The 22,779-nt window shown below is 50.4% G+C and overlaps 5 protein-coding genes across 5 annotated transcripts; 3 read left to right on the plus strand and 2 right to left on the minus strand.

Moving 5' to 3' along the window:
• Window positions 1-14: 14 nt before the first annotated feature.
• On the minus strand, window positions 15-8,682 carry BKA67DRAFT_681119 (uncharacterized protein; the record flags this gene model as incomplete). Its single annotated transcript, XM_046108913.1, has 9 exons — window positions 15-1,548; window positions 1,607-1,775; window positions 1,839-4,945; window positions 4,992-5,294; window positions 5,344-7,155; window positions 7,207-7,522; window positions 7,576-7,831; window positions 7,897-8,562; window positions 8,613-8,682. The coding sequence occupies 9 exons, from the start codon at window positions 8,680-8,682 to the stop codon at window positions 406-408; spliced, it is 7,842 nt and encodes a 2,613-aa protein (XP_045956731.1). The 3' UTR covers window positions 15-405.
• A 1,039-nt stretch (window positions 8,683-9,721) lies between these two features.
• BKA67DRAFT_593902 (FAD binding domain-containing protein) lies at window positions 9,722-11,442 on the plus strand (the record flags this gene model as incomplete). Its single annotated transcript, XM_046104993.1, has 5 exons — window positions 9,722-9,928; window positions 9,981-10,197; window positions 10,266-10,654; window positions 10,706-11,100; window positions 11,166-11,442. The coding sequence occupies 5 exons, from the start codon at window positions 9,722-9,724 to the stop codon at window positions 11,440-11,442; spliced, it is 1,485 nt and encodes a 494-aa protein (XP_045956732.1).
• A 2,050-nt stretch (window positions 11,443-13,492) lies between these two features.
• BKA67DRAFT_521644 (uncharacterized protein) lies at window positions 13,493-16,968 on the minus strand (the record flags this gene model as incomplete). The annotated part of the gene is made up of 6 exons (XM_046098297.1): window positions 13,493-15,671; window positions 15,727-15,798; window positions 15,846-16,087; window positions 16,142-16,246; window positions 16,313-16,603; window positions 16,660-16,968. 6 exons carry the CDS (start codon window positions 16,966-16,968, stop codon window positions 13,493-13,495), a joined length of 3,198 nt encoding a protein of 1,065 aa, XP_045956733.1.
• A 631-nt stretch (window positions 16,969-17,599) lies between these two features.
• BKA67DRAFT_681123 (ClpP/crotonase-like domain-containing protein) lies at window positions 17,600-18,954 on the plus strand. Its single transcript, XM_046108914.1, has one exon. It carries the CDS (start codon window positions 17,629-17,631, stop codon window positions 18,604-18,606), a length of 978 nt encoding a protein of 325 aa, XP_045956734.1. The 5' UTR covers window positions 17,600-17,628; the 3' UTR covers window positions 18,607-18,954.
• Window positions 18,955-20,394: 1,440 nt separating this feature from the next.
• BKA67DRAFT_356474 (major facilitator superfamily domain-containing protein) lies at window positions 20,395-22,707 on the plus strand. Its single transcript, XM_046096393.1, has 5 exons — window positions 20,395-20,821; window positions 20,887-21,059; window positions 21,158-22,199; window positions 22,339-22,437; window positions 22,492-22,707. Exons 1-5 carry the CDS (start codon window positions 20,513-20,515, stop codon window positions 22,531-22,533), a joined length of 1,665 nt encoding a protein of 554 aa, XP_045956735.1. The 5' UTR covers window positions 20,395-20,512; the 3' UTR covers window positions 22,534-22,707.
• The last annotated feature ends 72 nt before the right edge of the window (window positions 22,708-22,779 follow it).

Here is a 22,779-nt window from a genome sequence, read left to right on the forward strand (position 1 = left end):
CACTTGTTCCTTTCGAGCTTCACCAGCTATCAACCTTGCATAGGTCAGCGGTCGTCAAGGTTTCAATGCCATTTAATGCCCAGCAGCGCCGAATGCTCTTTTCCACTCTTCATCATGTTGTCCTTACTGCCCACAGTAAGATCAGCGTATGCAGATTCGTAACTCACGTGTGTGGCATATGCTTCATGTTAATCGTCGCTAAGGGTCTCTAAGTCGATGCATTCCATCTTGTACCCCATCTTGTCGTCATTAGCCTAATAACCAATTGCACATTGACGACGATAGTTCATGATTGTTCAAAAACTATAACGTATAATCAATTTGCCAGTTCACTTGCTACGGGCGTGCATAATGTGTGTCTAACAACATCCAGTCGGTATTCTTCCCTTATTTTCCCTCCTTGGTTCATTGAGTCGTTTCGGCCTCTGCCTCCTCGGCCAACTTCTGGACCGTCATCGTAGCGCTAAGTAGCTTGAGCATGCTGATTTCCCTCCCAAACGTGGCAAGGAACCAGTTTCGCAGCTCAGCTGCGACCATGCTATCTATACCGTAGTGGTTGATGGCCTGGTCCGTATCAACCTCGTCGATGGGGATATAGAGAAGCCGCGAGAGTTTTCCCAAAATCCTGTCCAGCGCCGTGCCCTCCTCTGCTGCACCATCTCGTTTATCCTGCTTCGCCGAAGACAACAACGTGGTAGCCTGGACAAGGTTCTGGAAACGAGGATCGTGATACCAGAGCATATCCGAGAGCGGGTACTTTTGGTCCACATTCTTGAGACCCGCAGGTTCTATGCCTACTAGCAGGTGGCCCAATGTGTGCGGGTCATACTGGTAGGCCGGATCTTGGATCGTGTCAGCAGCCGGGGACGGCAGGATGCCTTGCTCGCAGTACTGCAAGAACTCCTCTTCGTCGTTGCCATAGAAACCATTTCTTATCATGGCTTGCTGGTACTCGGGCATGTATGAAACTATGCCGATGCCTAAGACTTGGCTGAGAGCGAGACTGGTACAAGGTAGGCCTTGCGACCGCCGATGACGGGCGAACGCGTCGAGGAATGCGTTGGATGCGAGATAATTGCTCTGGGTTGCAGTGCCGAAGATGACGGTCCACGAAGACCACAGCTCGAAGAAATCCAGGGGACAGTCCATGGTCGCCTTGTGAAGGTTCAATGTGCCAATCACACGCGGGTGGACAGTGGCGTTGAAACGATCTAGTGACATTGACTCGAACAGGCCATCGTGGAGTGTGAGCGCGCCTTGGACGACGCCCTTGATAGGGTGCTGGGCCGAACTGACCGCCGTCTGCACATCAGCGAGTGAGTTCACATCGCCTTTGACGATCGAAACGTCGACGCCATGGTCTCCGAGTTCCTCGACAAAGTCTCTGGCCTCGTCGCCAACAGCTCCGGAGCGAGATAGATAGATCAAGTGGCGGGCCCCACGAGAGACAGCCCATGCGCTGAAGCTTCGGCCTAGGCCTCCCAAGCAGCCGACTAGCAGATACGCCGCGTTTGGATCGAACTGCGCGGTGAAAGCGTCTCGTTGTACCTGCAGAATCATGTGAGTAGTTTGTACAAACCGTAGAGCCATAGTCAAAGTCACTTACACTGATGCCTTTCTCGAGTTGTGCATCGTAGTTGATGAGCAGCTTTCCGACATGGGCACCCTTGGCAAACGTCATGAACGCTTTATCGATCTCGGCAACACCAAACTGGGTGAGCGGTAGGGGCTTGATATGTCCTTCGGATTTGAGTTCTTGAATTTTTCTCATCAACCTAACATGTGTTAGCGAACGGCGGGTTATTATGTACGGTGCGCGCGTGGAGTTTGATACGTACCTGGCGGTTATGTGAGGCCTGGTCTTGCTCAAAACTTCAAGATCGAAAGACGCAAAGGAAGCATTGCGTCTGAAGACGTCAAGGCTCAAGCTGCCGTTGTCCAGGACCTCGGTTCTTCCAATCTCGATGAACCTCCCACAATTGGCGATGGTCCTCCAGTACTCGTGCATGAGCTCCCCGCGGGCACTGCACAAGATCACATCGATGCCCTTACCACCGGTGCACTCTAGGATCTTCCGAGCTGTGAACCTGTCTCGCGACTGGAAAATATGGTCTTCCTCGATTCCAAAATTCATGGCTAACAATTCAGCCATCTTGTCTCCTGTGCCGACCGTGGCGAAGATTTCAGCCCCCACCATACGAGCGATCTGACAAGCTGCCAGACCGACCGCGCCGGTTGCAGACTGGATCAGTACCGTCTCACCCTTTTCCAGTCGGCCCAAATCCATCAGGCCGTATATGGCGGTGCAGAAGGCGATTGGCAACGTGGCTGTTCCCTCCAACGTGTCGCCATCCTCAAGCCGCTGACAGAAGGTGGCCTTATCTCTTACAAAATTGCCAAATTTGGAGAATGACTGACAGTATACCAGATCCCCCACTTGTAGGTCCACCACCTCACTACCAATCTTGGTGACAATACCTGAGCATTCGTCACTGAAGCTGTCGGAGTGGTGCCGGCCAGTAAGGACTGCTAGGTCCTTGTTATTGACACCGGCATACCTCACCTCGATCTCTACCTCGTCCGCAGGCAGGATCTTAGAGAACTCGGGATCTGGCTTGAAGTACACCGTACTCAATACACCTGGTTTTTCTATGGCAAGCTGGAGAGGTGTAGTTTTCAAGTCTTTCAGAGACAGCTGTTGTGTTGTTGACTCCGCATCTGCTGTAGCTTCAGATTTACCGCTAAGAGTATCATCAGAGGCCAAGCGACTGACATGGAGAACACCATCCTTGTAGCGGAATTCAGAGTCATCGTTCAGCCTCGTAGAGTCTGCCACTCTGTTCTCGAGTTGTCCGACCAGGCTGAAGATCTCTGAGTCAGAGGTGTCGGGAACACGATCGATGTCAAGAATGCTAAAGCGGACAGAGCTGTTCTCTGTCCTTATGCCTTTGGCCAACCCAGAGACCATGGCATAAAGTGGCTCTTTCCCAACGAGGAGATCCCCGCCGGTCACCCAGAGCGAAGATGTCGAGTGCTTCAAGGCCGACTGGAACATCCCCCACTCTTTGGGCGTGACGTCGAGGAAGAATGGGCTATCCACCTCCAAAATAAAAATGTATCGATTTGTTTGAGCTGTTTCGATTTCCGCCAACGGTAACATGGCGATTGGCACACCGGTGGTCCGCGCGATGTGATCAGCCATTGGCTGGGTGAAAAGGGGTGGCGTTGATCTGTAAACAATCGTAATACCAGGCCCTTTTAGGTCAGATATTGGGCGCGGTACACTTTGCACGGGCTCCGTGGCCGTGGCACAGATGACTGTCGCTGAGACGTTGCCGCCCGCGTAGTCGTCGAGATAGAAGTCGAGACCAGAAAAGCCCGAGGCGGGAAGAACTTTCTGCCAGAGCGACTTGCTCAAGAATGGGCCGTCATATCTTGGATAGCTGGGGTCGTGATCGGCTTTCCAGAAGTCGCTGAAGGTGCCCAGTACCAAGCCTGCGCTGAGCTGGGACTGGGTCAACTCCAGGAGGATCATCTTTCCACCGGTCTTGAGGAGGTTTCGAACATTGACGAGCGTGTCTTGGATGTCGGATGTGGCATGTATGACATTTGAGGCAACGACGACGTCCCAGTCTTGCTGGTAGCCTTGGGACTGTCCGCTCTTCTCCATATCAAAAGTCCCAAACGACATGCCACCGAATTTGGAGAACCTCTCTTCTCCACCGGCCAAGAATGACGGGGTCGTGTCCGTGAATCGATACTCCGAGTATTGGCGCCAACTATTGTCCCCCTTCAGAGCGGGGAGGATCTCGTTGGTTGCGCTACCAGTGCCCGCGCCGATCTCGAAAATTCGGATGCCGGGAAGCAGATGAGCATACAATGCCACCACCGAAGCCAGCCTTCGGTTGCCTTCCCGATATACCTGACCAGTCTCATAATTGTCAAGTAGCAAGTTGTCCTGCAGCGCCACTTGGATGCCCGATTTCTCTCCATTATAGATGGCGCCGAGGTTGTTGTAGAGCTGACACATGAGCCGCGCCTCGGATGACCGGGGTTTCAGGGCGCTTGACAGACGTTCTATCTCTTGCTCTCGATACGTATTGTCATATTTGGTAATGGTGGAAGCCGGGCTGTTGGGATCGGATTCTGCGGCTGCAAGCTTTTCCGCGGTCCAATCAAGTAGCCTTTGTAGATGTGGTTCTTTCGATCCTTTTTGGAAGACTTCCGAATGCACCGCTTTGAAGTGGATCAGCTGGTGCAATGCAAGGTGGTTGAGGGAAGGAATGATGGCATCGTCTTGTAGAACCACTGTCGGGTGGAGCTGGGCCAGAATTTGCGAGGTCAGATACTCAAAATCGGGCTTCCACACCATGCGTGTGTAGGGACTCGATTCTTCGATGAGCTTCGGCGCAGATTGATCTGAAGCTGTGAGGAAAATGTTTGTCGCCTCGAACATTCTTTGGCCCTCGGCCCCTAAGAGCAGGACATCGGCCGACAAGCCCCGAACGCCCTTCAGTGTAGCGTTCGCATACGATTCGGCATGAGTATTGCTCTGACTTGCAACTCCTGGCCATACTTTGACACTTTCAAAGCTAGTGGGCATGAATGCCCGCTTAAACCTGGTGGCAGTATTTTTGTGCGCCGCGAGAATCGAGAGCTGCATACTGGCATCTAGGGCTGCGGGGTGGAGGATGTATCTCGACTCTCCTTGCATTGCCTTGGCAGTTGGTTCAAGGCCAATCCTCGCCTTGGAACTGTTCGCTGTTCCGATAGCAGAAATATTGGACAGGCCCTGGAACATGGGACCATAGCAAAGCCCCGCTCTCGCAAAGCTTTCATACCATTGTGCGGCATTGATGTTCTTATTTCTCGAAGAAGCTTGCAGTTCGTTCATAATGCAGCTCTCAGGGAATGCTGCCGACGTTAGGCTCAGATAGTATTCAAGCTTCTTGGCAGAATGACTTACAGTATTTCTCAAAGCCTATTTCTACCTGTCCCCGGCAATGTTCTGTGAATGTATCCACTCCCTGGTTGTTCGAGACCGTAGTGAGAACAAAGTCAAAGAGCCACTGGTGACGGGATACGGCATTAAGCGAGGTAGGTCGCAACGAGAACAGAGTTTCGATTCCAAAGTCGTCCTCGGGTACAATGAGCGCTTTGGAAAGACTGACATTCCGTATATCGTAATACTCGACATCAGAGGCTTTGAGACCCTCTGTCTCAACGACCTGGGTAGAGGCCTCTAAGACCATGGCGAGATAACCCGTGGAGGGGAACACGACGTCCTTCCCAAGCTACGAAAGCATGTCAGATCAACGCAATAGTTGTTGGAGAGATACTCACACGATGGTCTCCCAGCCAAGGGACGTTTTTGACGGCCAATTTGTTACGCCATAACGGTTCTGTCTGGTTCGTGCCGGGAATTCTGCTCCCTAGAATATCGTGTCGCGGATGCATACGTAATCGCCATTCGCGGGTGTACCGATTTTCGAAAAGCAGAACTTCGTTCGGATATTGCCACTGGTAGCGAGGCAAGTCTGTGATGATCTTACCCGTTTGGAAATGACCCCCACCTCGACTCTCTGTAGCATTGACCCGGGTGAGATCGACATCGTATCCCCTAGCGAAGAGGCTGCCAGCAAGTGTCAGCATGTTTTGCGCACTGTCGCTGCCCCTCGTAATGGCTGAGAGGTATGCTGGAAACTTGACATTCTTGTCCATCGTGTTAGACAGCTGCCGCAGAGGTCCCTGGAGTGCCGCATGGGGACCGATTTCAATGAGTATCTCCACAGGAGCCAGAGTAACCAATTCCGCGACGCCTTGGTGGAAAAGCACTGGCGATTCGAGGTTCTGTCGCCAGTACTTTGCACCCAGTATAGACCCGGGGGCGGCATGTCCATGGACGGAGGAGAAGAAAACCGCCTGAGTGCGGGCCTTGGAAGTCTTGAGCGACCGGGCACCTGATCTCTTGGGCATCAGAGTGTTGAGGTCGCTTTCATACCGTGGCCCAAGAACTTTCATATGATCCGAATGGTAAGCATTGTTGCTGGTTTGCAAAAGGCGGCAAAATATCTTCTTATCGTCCAGCAAGGCTTTGAGTTTCAACATGTTGTCGGCATCACCGCTTAGAGTATGGCTCTCTGGGGAATTGTGACACGCGACCTTGATCGTACCCTCATATTCGTCGATGAGGGGTTGGATTTGTGCGAGGGGGCCACCGACTGCCATCATGAGGCCACGAGCCTCATTCTCCGCGACGGCCTTGCCTCGTAGATACGCCGCAATCATTGCTTCTTCCTCTGTCAAAAGGCCTGCGGCGTAACTAGCGGCTATTTCACCAGATGAGTGGCCTATGACAGCACGGGGTGTCACGTTCCATTGTGACAGGAGGTTTACTAGCATAATTTGCAAGGCAGTCACCAGCGGCTGTGAAATTTCCGCCTCGTGGATGCGACTGCGTTGATGGTCCTGCTTCAGGACTTCCTCAATACTCCATTCCCGACTTGTTCCCTCGTCGAGGTCGTCGAGACACCTGTCCAGCCGTCGAATTGTGGCCAGGCAGCTGGGGTACTCAGCCATCAGGGAGGCCCCCATTTGAGGCCACTGCGCCCCTTGGCCTGTAAAAACGAAGCCCAAGGTAGGACTTCCAGCTGCTTGCACCTTGTTCACGTACGGCAACTCTTGTGGTAGCGTGGGTCCGCCATTATTTATGTCCTTTACGATGAAAGATCGATGCTGGAATCGACTACGCCTGCCACTCAAGGTGTGGGCAATATCTCCCAGGTCCCATCTGTTTTGGGACCTAACCAAGGCATCGTAGTTTGCGCGCAGTGTCTTTTCATCATGGGCCGAAAATGGGATCAAAAATAGCGTCTTCGACTGGGAGGTTCGTAGTTTGTTCCAGTCGCCTCCATGATTCGTGTCGCCATTGGTTGTACCGTTGGTATGCCTGTCTGCGCTGCCATTCATGTTTCCGTTCATAGTTCTACCCAGACCGTTCGTGTTTCCATTTGTATGGCTCGGTTTAATCGTACGAACTAAAGGAGATGAGACTCCATTCTGCCTGGCTAGGGCTTGGATGCCGGAAGATTCGGTACTGGCTTGATGTTGGGATCTATACCCTGGGAGCAATGTGTCAACTGATTCGACAATGGCCTACATGTGTCAGCAGCGAAAGGCAGATATAGAGATCTCAGTACCACATACATGAGCATTTGAACCGCCGTATCCGAACGAGTTGATACTTGCTCTCCTAATGCCAAGATCTGGCCACGGGACACTTTCGGTAACTATCCTCAGCCGTCCTTCCTTGAGATCTACGTTGGGGTTCAAGGTCTCGATGCCGATCGTAGGCGGTATTATGCCTCGTTCGATTGCCAAGACAGCTTTCATCACACCAGCAATGCCGCTGGAAGGCTCGCTATGCCCCATATTTGACTTGATGGACCCGATCAACAATGGATTGGAACTCGACCGGCTACCCGCAAAAACTTGGCCAATGGCAGATACTTCGATTGGATCTCTGTAGATAAATCAGCAATACTTCCGTATTGTGAGACTTCTAAGCCTACTTACCCAACGGGCGTGCCAGTTCCGTGACATTCGAAGTATCCGGTTAGCGACATGTCTAGCCCCCCGGCCCGCTCGTACGCCCTGCGTATGCAAGCTTCTTGACCTTCTGGACTCGGGTGAGTGATCCCTCCAGTGCGACCATTTGCATTGAAGGATGTCCCTCGGATCACGGCCCTGATGGGGTCGCCGTCGGCCACAGCCTGAGATAACCTTTTCACGAAGAGTGCACCGATTCCGTCCGCCCGGGCATACCCATCCGCTATTCACCTAGTCAGCAATCGACGAGGTTCGTATACTTATATCCGGCGTCATTTAACTACCTACCTCTCGAATCAAACGTATGACAGACTGATGTGGGCGAAACAGCACCCAAGACCGATGAGAATATCTGGCACTCAGGGGTTAAAATCAGGTTGGTCCCGCCAACTATGGCCGAATCGCAGTCCCCGGTTTGAATGGCTGAGCAGGCGAGGTGGAGTGCATAGAGTGAGCTGGAGCAGGCCGTGTCGAGGGTCATGGAAGGGCCTTTGAGGTTGAAAACATAGTTGATCCGGTTGCTAAGAATCGTAATGCCACTGCCGGTAACGGAGTAAGGCAAAGCATTCTCGGGATCGCGGTAGTGCATCAGCTGGTGATCGTAATTGAAGTTTCCCACAAAGGTACCGGTCCTGGAACCCGACAGCTTGTGGAGGGGCACTCCCGCCGATTCAAATGCTTCATATACAACCTCCAAGAACTTCCTCTGGGCAGGATCCAGGGTCAGGACTTCCTTTGGGTGGATTCCGAAGAAGCTTGCGTCGAACTGTCGCACGTCGGACTTAAGAAAGCAGCCACCCTCAGTCTTGAAAGAACCTGGCCGGTTGCCGTCGGGATGATAGAACGCATCAACGTTGACCCTGTCCTTGGGAAATTTGCTATAGGAATTCTGTTTGGAATCCAGATAGTCCCAGAGTTCAGATGGTGACTCTGCATCACCAGGCCATCGGCAACCTGAGCGGCTGGTCAGCTGAGCTTTTTGCCATATATTAACTTTGACTTACCCATGCCAATTATAGCAATAGGCTCTGGTGCATCTGAACTCGGCGGTTCAGTAACAGTGATTGGCGGCATCATGCAATCTTCCTGTGTCTATGGTATTCTGTTGAACCTTCTTAGAGCTCGATAATGATGTCCCTCTATCATGAGCTGATGGTCAACAGGCTGCCAAATAAGTTGAATGTAGTGTAGAACGTGTACTGTCGTAAGACAGAAGTGATGTAATGTAGCTTAAGGCGCGGTCGGAAGATGGTTCAACATAAGTCTCTAGAATGCGTGTTGATTTATGTTGACATGTGATATCGATTATCTTCATCGCTTGCATGCATCATCATTGCCATATACTGATTGGTGTGTTGATATCGTCTTTGATCGGAAAGGGTTGTCCTCGAGGTGACACTATACTGACTAATCCGTTTTGCATCGCATACCACTCCTCAAAGCAGCTTACGCAGGTGTTGACATGATACGCAATTCCCTGAGTTGCTAACTGGTGTACCTTCTATGGTATGACTTCGAATGACTTAGAAGCACTTAATCATGAAGGGGGCTCACAATTGGAGGCCCATTTTTCCTCAGCATGACAGCTGACTGCATTGGTGCATCTGAAAGCGAGGCTCCTGCCGGGCGATAACAGTATGACTGCATAGCAACTCTGAATCTGTGACTCCAGTCCCACAAAATGGTATTCCACGCAACAATTCAGTTTCAAATCTGCTTGTGTCCAAGGTAGCTCCACTGCTGACTTCTGTTGCATCGGTGTTTTGTCTGACACTCGAAGATGATATGATTCTCGGTAACTAAGCAGTCTCTGATAATCCGCTGCACATGTGTAGTGCATAGTATATGTGTTATTCACCTGTGTTCTCTATACCACTACATGCAAAATTGCCACTGCAACGAGACGCCGCCACAGTCTGCATTGGTTTCGCATTACCTTGAATTTTTTAACATATTGAATTGACCGTGTTTCACGATGGCACGCTGCTTGCGACCGAAAACTTTGTTTGCCTTCGTTGCATTCACCTACATTTACACAGTTGCAGCGGAAAATGCATCAGCGATTTTATCTTTGGCGCCGGGCGGGCAACAGCAACCGCTGTTTGGAGCAGGAATGGTCGATACGGGCTGCCCCAAACCCGAAGCCTATTTAAAGCTGCTTTTAAAGGAAGAGTTACAGAAGCGATTATCAACCTCGTCAAATATCTCTCTACAAGGCGAAGAAGGTTTTTCGATCGTCGATGCGCGCTATACGGACTACAAACGACCGCAGTACATTGCCGCTGTCCAGGTTGCAGAGGAACAGGATGTTGTAGAAGTGGTAAGTTACTTACTACTAGCCCCAGGGACAAGCCGTGACTCACCCTGCACAGGTCAACTATGCACGTTCGAGAGGCATTAAGTTTGCTGCTCGGGCCGGAGGTCATAGCCTCACCAGTTCGCTTCGCCGCATCAAGAATGCGATCGTCATTGATATGCGAGGACTCAACAGCATCAAGTATGACGAAGTGAAGCAGCAGATGACCGTCGGGGGCGGAATCACGACAGGCGAGTTTGCGAACGCAACATACTCCCATGGGATGGAAGTCAGTAAGTTCAGACGACCAGTGTGAATCCAAACAAAAGAACTTGGGACATATCATGCTAATTGCATAAAGCTGTCGGTTCGTGTCCTTGCACCGGTGTTTTAGGTATTTCGCTGGGCGCTGGAATCGGCCGTCTTCAGGGCAAGTATGGTTACCTGAACGATAATATGGTCACTGCCCGCCTTCTCCTAGCAAATGGCACCATCATTGAAGCCTCTCACGAAACGAACCAAGATATTTTCTGGGCCCTTCGCGGTGCTGGACACAACTTCGGCATCGTGTTGGAGGCCACATACCAAGTGTACCCGCAATTGAATGACGGCAAGCACTTCAGTGTGGACTTCGAATTCACGCTGGACAAGGTAGAGGACGTCTTTGAGACGATCAATGCAATTTCCGACCCCATGCCTAGAGAGGTAGCTGTATTCGTAATAGGCCGGCGTCGAGGAGCTAACGGGGAGGTCAGTCATCCAAACAGTGGTTTGAGGCAGAGCATGCTAACGAGCTTTCAGCCCACTATTAATATCAATTTGGTGTATTCAGGCCCCGAGAAGGAAGCTGTCCCATTCGTCAAGCTGTTCGATGCGATATCGCCCATTTGGAAGGACACCAAAATTGCCACATGGGACGCGTTACCATGGGCCACTTACAACGGTCTCAACAACGTTCTCTGCACACCCGAGGGCTGGGCCCGATTCCCCATCAAGAATTTCTATGCCGCGAACGTCAAGTCGTACGACATCGCAACCATGCGTGCTTATTTTGAGGCCTGGAGAGACATGAACCAAAAGTATAATGGCGAAGCCGTCTTCAGTGTCATGTTTGAATCCTTCCCGCAGCAGCGTGTCCGTGAACTCCCTGAAGATTCAACAGCATATCCGTGGCGTCACGGAGCGCAACACTTTCTGTAAGTTCAGTCCTTTGGGCGTGAGGAGAAAGTATCCCAATAGTTGTCTGATCCGAAAACATTAGTATGATTGAAGCAGCATATAAGAGCACAGTTGAAGAAGAAGTGATTGATGAGTGGCTATCGACTCAGCAGGACAAGTTTATCGAGACCTCTGGCTATGGACGGTTGCAACAGTACGTCAACTACGGACATGGATCCAAAGACCCACCCGAAGCTCTATATGGTTATGAACCGTGGAGGCTTGAGAAACTCAGAGGTCTCAAGCAAGAGCTCGACCCAGAAGGCTTGTTCAACGGATATCAGCCATTCATAGAAGAAGATAAGCTAGATAGTATATGAGAAGTACATTGAGTCCGTGATGGGCTCAATTCTGGTTTAACAATCTACGCCCACGTATGCCTTTGTGCAATATTTGACCAAAATTTTGCTACAATTACTGAGTGCTACGACAATTGAGTTATGTACCGTGTGCATCCGCATGTAATCCACTCGAGTGTGACTAATGTGTATACTGCTGGAGCGTAGGAAAGTAAGTGAGATATGGCTTCGATTGCCATGTAACAAATTGAGTGCAAGTCACGTGTATGTTAGCTTGAGACTCCTTGTACTTTGACGATGGAGAAATTGCTATGACTGCAAATAGCATAAATTCTTGGCAGGGTGTAAAATCAGTTGTGGTGTCACTTGTGGTTTGTTGGTATTTTCTTAGCAAATGGAGCCGGAGAGACCCATATAAAACTGGTACGCCGATGACAAGCTCCGTTGTATGTATGCACTGTACTGCTTTGACCCGATTCGGCCACTCTGCCATTGACTATATCCACAACACCATGGGAACTTTGACTAGCCGGGCCTTTAGATCATACATATGCCCTGCTAATACGGTGTACCCCGTTCAGGCTGTCAGAGATTTTCGAAGGATTTAGGTTGCATCAAACATACCTGGTCAAATAATATCAGGCAGTGTCAGAAAGTGTCAGAAAATGTCAGAAAGTGTCAGAAAGTGTCAGAAAATGTCAGAAGTTGTCCGGCCATGTCAGAAACTGGCAGAGAAGGCCGAGGTCTGTTATGCGAAGAATGTTGATTACGCTGGCAGGGTTACATGAAAAATGCATGTAACATAGACACAGCTCCACTCAAATGCCTTCCAGTTTCTGACCAACGAATTACTTGCAACTTACCACGGGTCGGAGGCGCGTATTCCATCCTATCGAAATTTGAAGGATCTCAACCACTCGTTCAGTCAGTTGCCATACACGTTGCAAAGCTGCCGAGTGGTAGCAATAGGTCTGATGTTGATATCAACAACTATATTGATCTGGGTAGGGGAGTTACAGGGAAATGGCTTCACAGAGGTTTCAGATCAAATCGTACACTCACGTCGAAGAAAGAATGCCAAATGTGCCGAAATTGTCAGAATCCATTGCATAAGGTGATAGGCTAAAAACTGTAGACAGCGCATGTAACTAGGCATATTCTTCTACTTGGAAGCAGTATCTCACGCATCACAACTGAGTTCTTGGCACCCTCCTAGTCTACCCACTTTAATTTGCAGGGAGTTCAAGTGATCGCAGATTTGATTCACACCTCTTTGATTGTCGGACTATCTATCCTTTGAGTCTGATCATAGCAACCTACTGATCATCAATTCGCTTGAAATGAAGGTGTAACTACCATTACTATCACAAAGATCAAAAAACATGTATAATGACAGAGGAAAAGTGGTTATGCGCCAACTGACTAGCAATTGGCATCCTTGCGACCTGGTAATCTATAGTAAACTTACAGCATGGAATCAGTACACCATGCATGCTCTTAGACCTAGTCCCATGACGCAATTGTGGTCCTGCTTATGAAGCTAGGGTAGATTGTTGAAACATGAAATCAGCTAATGGCAACTCGTTTCGACAAAACAGGTTCCAGAAGTTGGTACTGTTCCAAGAAGAGGAGCCTCCAGACAACTCAAGAACGGGAAATGAAGCTTTGTAGCATTGAGCTGTTTTTATTGCGGTACCTCAGTGATAGAAATTATAGATGAGGTAGAAGTGGGGAGATATCAGGTGTCATTGTGTAATTTGTGTAATTTGTGTTGCATTCTCTAATCAAAACACGTAAATACACTACGGTTAAGATGCCGAGTGAAGACTGTGTTCGTAAGATAAGTAGGTCTTGCTATAGCATCCTCGTGTGCTCAGACCATTACCTACAACAGTGCCCTACGCAGCAACGCCAATAAGCCCATTTCTGAAAGACCTATGCAGCACAGCCGCCACTATGATGAATAAGGAAAGCGTATTTATAACTCGTAAACGTTCTGTCTCATCTCCTTGGTAGGTCCGGCCCATAAACTATGCTCTGCCAGCATCCGGAATACCGCAGTTTGCTGCCATCAAAATCCCCATTGTGTACACCAGTGCTTCATTAATTCGGGCGTAATAGCCAGGGACCCTCGCATCGAGCGTGTCGTCTGATTTGTCCGAGACATGTCCAAGATGACGGGCTCTGCCTTGGAATTGTCCAACAGTGATCGGTAAGTGTCGATGAGTTTCAATCCTGGGTTCGCAACAGATGCGGATTCATCGTCTGTTTGGCTCGCACCCAGCCTGGTAACCCACTCCTCCAGACCAATGGTTTCGTGTATGCGCTCGCCATAGAATTCTTGGATAGCCGGGACGAGGTACTGCCAAGTAGTTGATGAAGGATTGACGCAGTGGAAATAGCCGCCGAGTTGCTCCGTCGCGTTGACGGATGGTTCATTGTCCACACCAGCAATTTCAGTAATCAAGCTGGCGACCCGCTCCACAGGAGTCCAGTCCACCCTATTGGCTCTTCCTAGATCTCCTGGCAATGCCGACAGATATAAGCTGCTGGCTATGATGCTTGGAAGCCACTCGTTGGCGTTCCAAGACCCTCCGCTATCAGACTCGGGACCAGCAATCTGACCAACGCGGATTGAGACGGCTGGGAAGTCGCAAGCAGCCCCTGCGTCTTCGAGGATCAAGCTACCTATCATTTTACTACGGCCATAGCCGTTGCCGGGTAGCTTCCAATCCTCGATTCTTTGTTCTGGCACTGGGCCTTGGCTGGGATCCCACCTATCCACTGTGGAAATGGACGAGATGAATAGGACCATGACCCGCTTCACGCTCTCTGCAGAAAAGTCACACAAAATTCTGATGCCGCGTATATGTGGCTCAAACGATTCCGTGGAAAGGTTGAAGTTTACCGGCCAGGCGCAGTGAATAATGCGATCAGCCTCCTTAAGAAGGCGCGAATATACGTTTTCCGGAAGGCCTAACTTATCTTTGGCCAGTTCCACGTGGTGAAACTCTGCCTTCTCGTGGCAGTGTTGTGTCAATCCCCGATGCTGCATCGCTTTCGCCTGCTGCTCAAGGCCTCCATCTTCCGCTCTGTTTAGACAGACTACTTTGCCGACGGTGGGATTTCGTAGAAGGCAATCCAGTAGATGGGATCCCAGAGTCCCCGTTGAGCCAGTCAGGAGGATAACTTGATTCCTGATTGCTGCATCAGGACGCCTGGGCTGGCTTTCTCTAACCAGGTTGTGATTGTATCTCTCATACAGATACTTCATAACCTCGAGCTCGTGACGTTCCATATCCTCCTGTTGTTCCAAAACACCTTGTTCACTTTGTTTTACCAGACGGATGATGTGCTGGGACAACCGCGTGGCGGTTGGGTTGTTGTAAATCCCCCTCGTGATGAGAGATTGTGTCATTTCTGGATATCCGGAGGCCACGAGACCAGCCCGAAGCCTTCTGGATGCGTTCATAACCTGCAAAGAGTCCATACCGGCGGAAAAGAAGTTGGTATCTTGATCCAGACTTGGCAAACGCACATGTGGCAGCAGTATATGCACAAGCGACTGTGTAAGAGCAGTGGGGCTGAGATCTAACGGCTTGCCATCCAAGTCAGAGACTTGCTCAGCCGTTTCATATAGCTGATCAATCTCATTTGTATATTTCTCGATTGTCGCAGCTCGTTGAACCGTGCCTTTCCCAGCTCTGCTGAAAGGTTTGTCAGGGCTAGTCACCGCAATGAAGTCCTTGGAGATTTGACCATGAGCAACTGTTTCCTCGTTGGCTCTCACAACGTGTGGCCACAAACTCTCGATAAGCTCACATCGTTCGTCTTCATTCCGTGGATGGACGACAGGTTCAATTAGGAGGCCAGGCTGTAATCTACGCGACCCAGCCACAACCAACGCGCCTTTTACTTGTGGATGCCCCTGAACGATGCTTTCGATAGTCACCGGGTTTAGCTTCTCGCCATTGGAGAATACGATGACATTATCAGCACGGCCGTGGTACCTCCAGTGATTGGGTAGAGTAGGGTGAGGTTCAAAAAGATCGTTTGTGCTGACCTCATCCAGATCTGGAAATGTGTAGAAGAAGCCCTGCATGCCTGGGTGTTTGTCTTTGCGCTCAATCACCAGCTCGTACACATTCTCACCTGCTTCGCGCCAATTGCAACCAAAAAGATCAGGGTTTATGATGAAGTACTGCCACAGCTCCGGTCTTGGTTGGAAGTATACGGGGAAAGGGGTAAATCTGCCTTCTTTCAGCTTCCACTCGACATGACAGGAGATGAGCAGCTCCGACTTACTCGGTCGAGTTTAGGAGGTTGCATAGTACCACCCCCTGCTCCACTAAGTAGTCTCCAGTATCTCTGGCCAGGCTGCCTACACTAGTTAACAGTATGAACGTACATTTATTTCTCGTAACCTACCTCCTCCAATGGGAATAAGCTGAAGCTTTTGCAGGACTTTGAGACCCTTGCTGTCTTGGCTCATATCTTCGAGGACAGACGGCGGGAATGCTGCTGACTCAACGTCTAGGGCACTCAAGCATTCGGTAGCCAGTTCGGCGGTCAGTGGCCGGTCGCCCAATCCTAAGGCGATGGGAGTCTTCCACCAGATGACACTTATGATGAACACATAAAGACCAGCGGCATGAAAGAGAGGCATCTACGCGGTTTATCAGGTTTGAGAAATCTCTTGGATGTTTGAGTCGAAGCTTACAGGAATAAAATGTCGCTTGGACTTTTCCATCCACGCGCAGATCCAATGAGTACATCCTTGCCAGTCACTGAGATTATGGCAGGCGTCGCTTATGGCAATCATTCCCTCCATGGATGGGTTAGAAACTTGGGAGAAGATGTTTTGACTACGGCCAGAGCAAGGTAAACTTACTTGTCGCACTATGATTGGTTTAGGTAGCCCGGTGCTACCACTGGTATGTAAAACACAAAGGGGGTCCCACTCAGCCTCCTCAAAAGTCTTATCGTAAGGGAAATGTTCAGCCTCAGTCTTGGGGAACCATGAATCGCAAGGGCTAACTTCAATGATGTTGATGTCCCTAGTCGATGCCCATGGTTTGATGGCGGAATAGTAAGTTCCGTCGCAGAACAAGACCTGACACTCTGTTTGGTTGAAAAGAGAGATCTGGCCTTCCGAGGAGTTTCTGGTAGATACAAAAAGTGCCTGTTGATCCGCTTTAGGCTTTCTCAAAATTTTCAAGATCACAGGGCAGCACCTACTTGATAGCCGGCCTTGACAGCAGCCACCATGAACACAACATATCGTGCGTCCTGTGGTCCGATGTAAGCAAGTGTTGGAAAAGTGCCAACTGGAGCTTTCCCACACAACTTCACAATCTTGTGTGCCTGCAGGTTTACGGCATTTGAGTAGTCCCAAAACGTGATAACCTCCCATCCATCTTGAGGGTCTTGCGAGAGAGGGATCTGAAAAGCCTCACGGAGGGGATCATCTCGGGCAAGTTCATCAATGACGTTTGGTATTAGCCGATGCCCGTACTGGGCGCTAGCTGAGTCCCTCTCACGTTGCATATTGGCGTCCACGCTTTACAGAGAACGATTTGGGCTTATCGTCAAGCAGAGTTCAATCAACAAAGGCTTACTTTTTATACTACCGTATAAACATATTCACTTGTGGTCAAAACTACGCGTTGAAAAGTTTCGAATGACTTTACACGGAGAGTAACGTACAGCACGTGTCAACACATGGTCCTATTGCATGTAACGCACCGATGTTGTTGAGCGCTGCGGCCGCTACGACAGTCGACTGCGATCAAGATCTGCTGTATCTGTCAGAGTAATATCAGGCCTGATGTGCGTACTGCAGTCATCCTGACTACCTAGCCTACCCGGTTCACTGACCCACTACTCCAACACGCCAGGATCCTTGGCGACTACTCATGCACCTTGTGCAAGGTGGAGCAAATACGCCTGATGTGGGCTTCAGCAGCGACCTGGAAGCCCACTCCGCGAGTGGCCTCCAGGCATGGTACGAAGGGGTAATGACCCTTGCATCTTCTTAGCATAGCAATAGTGATGGCATACCGATGGGCATTGTCGATAGTAGGAGGCATTCGGCAGCATAGAGTACTTAAACACCCGAAAGCACTGGCTTGCACAGATGACACTGCACTGGCGGCAAGCAACACTGTTTTTATTCTCACCCAATTTCTACATACTCTAGACATCAAAATGCAGAGACTCTGTGCTTCGATCAACCTCCTCGCGTCACAGTTGCTTTCGCTATCTTCCCCGGAGACTGCCCACGCTCTTATACAACAACGAGCCGAGTTCTGCCGTGTCCGTCCACCACATGCTTCTGCGCACGGAACTCTGAGCTTCTCATATCCCTCACCCAATGTCACTCGAGCGACCATCAATAACGGACCGGTCAACTTTGTCGACCGCCGCTTCGCAGACGACCTGCTGGATTTCCTGATACCGCTGCAGAATGTCACGGAGTCCACGCCCAAGGTCGTCATCTTCGACTCCTCCAATCCCAACTTTTGGCTGGGTCACATCGACATGAGGACGCTGGCGACGCCGATCACGGACGAGAAGAAGCAGCTTGGAGCCGACTACATCAAGTTTACTCAGCTGTTCCAGAACATCACCTCGACCATCTTCATCGCCGAGATCGATGGCCGTGCTTTTGGAGCTGGAAACGAGATCGCGGCACAAATGGACATGCGCTTCGTTGGACCCCGCGCGCGCACCGGCTCCTTCGAAGAGGCACTCGGCCTAGTTGCCGGCGGCGGCGGCCAAACGTACATGGGCTCCATCCTGGGCAAGGCCAAGGCCATGGAGTATCTGCTCGGGGCCAAGACCTTCACCGGCCCAGCCGGGGAGGCCCTGGGGCTCTACAACAAATACTACGACGAGTCCGAGACACTGAAGAGTTCCGTCTTGGAGTTGGCACAGCGCATCGCCCTGTTCCCGCGGGTGGCCTTGAACCAGACCAAGTCCGTGCTCAGCTTTCTGAACCCACCCAACGACGCCTTCCAGTTGGACTTTGAAGCTTTCTACCAGATAGAGCAAGGCCCAGAGCAGCAAGCCAATGTGAGGCGCTTCCTCAAACTGAGCGAGGACCAGACGGCAAATCACTATGAACTAGGTTTGGGGGAGAGCGTGATGGCATTGTACGGCTTATGGGATGGCTCCGTGGCATGAACGAGGGCAGGAGCCAGCATCTGCGCAGCTCATGAGTAAGCGCCCAGACTCTGGAGAAAACCGACGGTACGTAGTTGGCTGTTCGAGGAAAAGCTCATTTCGCGTTATTATTATCACAGCTACTGTAATAGGGCCTACCGGTGATAATCTCGTAAACGATCTGCCTGGAATTTGACGATTTAAGTGTGTACCGTACAGTACATAAATACAACGTGACAAGTCCGTAAACCGCACGCAGGGTACGTTTGCCAGGAGGGTCAAGACCCGCATTCCAGTCCGAACGGCTTGCAGGGATTGTTCGGCTGGGCTGATTCAGGAAATAATGGCGGGTTTAGAATGTACAGTAGGCATCAACTCTAAAAGAAACTGATTGGGTATTGTTCGTCTAGGCATTTCTCTTATCATGGCAAAGAAATAAATGAGGAGTCGTAAGCTTGCAGGCACGGGGGTCACATATGGTCGTATTGGGCACCACCAACCGCGCGCGCCTTTTCCCCTACATCGATCAATGCGGGAGAGTGTCAAGTTTGTGCCAGCGAAATGATGGCGAGTACCATTGATTCAGCGAATCAAGTCGGAATAAAAAAAAAAAACTCTGCGTGGCATTCCCCTGTTTAAGCAGACAAGGGGTTACGCTGGGAAGGAGTTAGGCGGGCTGGTACTGTATTACATATCTACAAACCTACCAGGATACCCTGTGCTGCGTGGGGCATCGTGATACCTACTGGTCTACTGTAACTGGTTCTAACCCTTGACAGTTGGATCAGCGAATGCCGAGACGCTTCTAGTGGCTGGAGACATCTTTGCTGTGGTGGAGACATGCTGGGGGATCTACCGTCTAATATAACGGGCACACACACCAGCCTTACAGTATGTATGCGGTGGGGGAGTACATGTACATGGACGTAAGTATGGGTGCACTATTGTAGTGTCATCATGTACTGTACATAGTGGTACAGTAGTGCTCAGGGGACATAAGGGGCATGAGTGAAGGATACTACCGGAACCGGGCGGCTTTAATTTCCGAAGGGCCTTCGAGGCTAGGGTAGGTCAGCGCTAGCGAGCGGGAAGCGGACGGCCCCGCCTGGCCGCTACTGTACCAAGCCTGGAGCACTGGCGCAAAATTGATCTGAATCTGCACTGGGCAGGATAAATCATTCTGGGTGAACTACGGTAGGTACGTACCTCCAGGGCCCATCTTACTACAGTAGAGACCCAGAGTCCCATAGTAACTGGGCTTAGCTGTGTGGACACTTTTAGTGACCCCCGCCCACGTGGACACTTTTAGTGACCCCCACCCACATGGACACTTTTAGTGACCCCCGCCCACTACGAACTGTGTGGTCTGGGGAGAGTCCAACTCTGTTTTCTAACTAAATGAAAGCTGGGTGAAGTACCCGAAGTTGTCACGGTAGGTAGGTAGCGTTGGAATGCACCTGGGGTAGACCCCCGAGACAGAGCCGACAACCAGAAATCGAACCTTCCCATAAAGTGGGACGTGGCATACCTAAAATCAGGTGTTTAATCACGTTGTTGTGCTGTGCTGTACTGCACTGCACTGCACTGGCAGAGGCCTGGAGATTGCTTGGAACGGTAACTCGTATTTTGTTCTGCACTTGGTGTTCTATCTGATTTATCAGCAATTCGGACTTAGTCGGACGTGTCAACATAAGTCCATCGGCGATTGAGCAAACAGCACAGCTAGCTGTACGGTAAACAAACCACTTTGGCAATGGCTGCTTTTCAGTAAAACAGCCAGCTTCCAAGTTACACCTACGCCTTCTTTCTTTCTTTGACTGAGTGTGACTGAAGAGATTGAAAAAGTCTGGTGAGAGCGAACGCACTGCATTCTCGTTGCACTGCACTTTCGTTGCACCACGCCAATCCCACCAAAATACCGCCCAACATGCAGCTTCACATGGAGAGCACCATCTTTGGCCAGCTTGTCCGCGCCATCACGGGTAACAAGGCCTTTCGGTATCCCGATGAGCGTGATCCCTCGCTGTGGGAAAAGTCAATCCAGCGAGACGAGCCACAACCCCAGCAACAGTCGCAGCAGTCGCCATCGCCTTCGCAGGACACCAACGGCGCTGGCGACGCGTCCGACAAAGAGGCACAAGACCTCTCATCTACAGCTACGGAAAAACAACCAGAAAACGGCCATGGCGACCTTGATGATCTCGTGGTAGGCTGGTATGGCCCGGATGATCCAGAGGTAGGCTTTTCAACCGCTCAGTATCCACACGATTACACTTACTGACCCATCATCTGAGCGCTTAGAATCCTCAGAACTGGCCCAACAGCTTGAAGCATTTGATCGCCTTCCAAATGTGTCTCCTGAACTTCGCGGTGTACATTGCGAGCTCAATCTACGTTCCTGGAGAGCCCTATCTTATGGAGGAGTTTCACGTCAGTTCCGTTGTTGCAACCTTGGGTCTTTCGCTGTTTACTTTGTAAGAGATTCCGCCCCTATCGGTCCTTGTGTTACAGATTTGTTTTGATTTTTAAACCTTTTTATTTTATTTTGCTGACGTCCTCCCCCTTCTTTCAGTGGCTACGGCCTCGGTCCAATGCTGTGGTCGCCTTTGTCGGAACTGCCACAGCTCGGACGGACTGGTATCTTCTTCTGGACGCTCTTGGCCTTCGTTATATTCCAACTCCCCGTCGGTTTCGCCCCAAACATTGCTTGCTTCCTGTTCTTTCGATGGCTCACAGGCTTCTGTGGTAGCCCCTGCCTAGCGACTGGCGGTGGTACCATCAACGACATATACCCAGGCCCTACAGTACCATACCTCCTTTGTCTCTGGTCGTCAGCGGGTATCATGGGACCCGTGTTTGGCCCTATCATCGGTGGTTACCTTGCGCCCAGCATGGGATGGCGGTGGACTATCTGGGTGTTCACATTCCTATGTACCCTTGTGCTTATTGTCATGTTCTTCTTGTTTCCCGAGACTAGTGCCGCCAACATCCTGTACAAACGGGCTAAAAGACTCAGGAAAGCGACGGGGAACAGCCGTTTGAAGAGCCAAACCGAAACAGAGTCTGTCCACTATTCTCCGAAGGACAACCTACTGCTTCTAGGAAGAGCATTCGTCCTTACCTTCACCGAGCCAATCATCCTCTTTGTCGACATGTATGCCGCTCTTCTTTACGGCATTCTATTCATATGGTTCGAGTCATTCCCCATTGTATTTGGCGATATTTACCATTTCAGTTCTGGCCAACAAGGACTTGTGTTTTTCGGCATTCTCGTTTTCACATGCATAGCTGTTCCATTCTTCCTCTTGTGGATCAAGAAGGGTCTCATACCGCCAATGATGTCGGGCAAGTTCAAGCCTGAAATGGTGTTACCGCCCGCATTCGTCGGTTGCTTCGCACTCCCCGTTTGTCTGTTCTGGTATGGTTGGTCGGCAAGAGAGGATGTGCACTGGATAGTCCCAGTCATCGGCTCTGGCTTGTTTGCAATCTGCATGGTTACATTGTTCAACTCGGTCTACATGTACATCGGAATCATCTATGCTCCGTCCGCAGCATCCGTTTTCGCAGGTGCCACTTTGTTCCGCGCCTCACTCGGTGCAGCTTTCCCCCTCTTTGTGAGTCATAATCAACAGCGCTACTCTTTTTGTTCCAAATTGCCCCCTCTTGGACAATTCTTCCTTTATTCCCTCTTGTTTTTGTTATCTTAATCATAACTGTTTGGGCTTTCTCTGGCTAATACGACGGTACAACTAGGCAAGCTCACTATTCACTAAGCTTGGTGTTGGTCCTGGCAACTCGCTACTCGGCGGCCTCGCAGTGCTATTCATTCCCATTCCATTCGTATTCTATCGTGTAAGTGCAACTATGACTCTCCTGACGGCTGGTCTGATGCTAATCAATAATCAGTATGGTGAACGAATTAGAAAATTGAGCAAGCACGCTGGATAATTCAATATCAATAGGGTGGTGAGACTGGAGCTGGGAAGGTAGATGATGCCACAGTTCTTTTTTAGTCTTTGTATCCATTCCAACATGTAATACTGACGGCTGGAATGCTTTGCCAGCCGTAATAGCCCTATGCTTCGCGCGGTGTTCGGTTCTGATGCCGACCAATCCACGACAAGCTCTTTCTATTACGCCGTGTCCAATGATATACATTACAGAAGGATGGGCAAGTGAAAATCAACCAAGTCT

The sequence above is a fragment of the Truncatella angustata genome (genome assembly GCF_020726525.1).
Source record: "Truncatella angustata strain MPI-SDFR-AT-0073 chromosome Unknown BKA67scaffold_6, whole genome shotgun sequence".
Classification (NCBI taxonomy): Eukaryota; Fungi; Ascomycota; class Sordariomycetes; order Amphisphaeriales; family Sporocadaceae; genus Truncatella; species Truncatella angustata.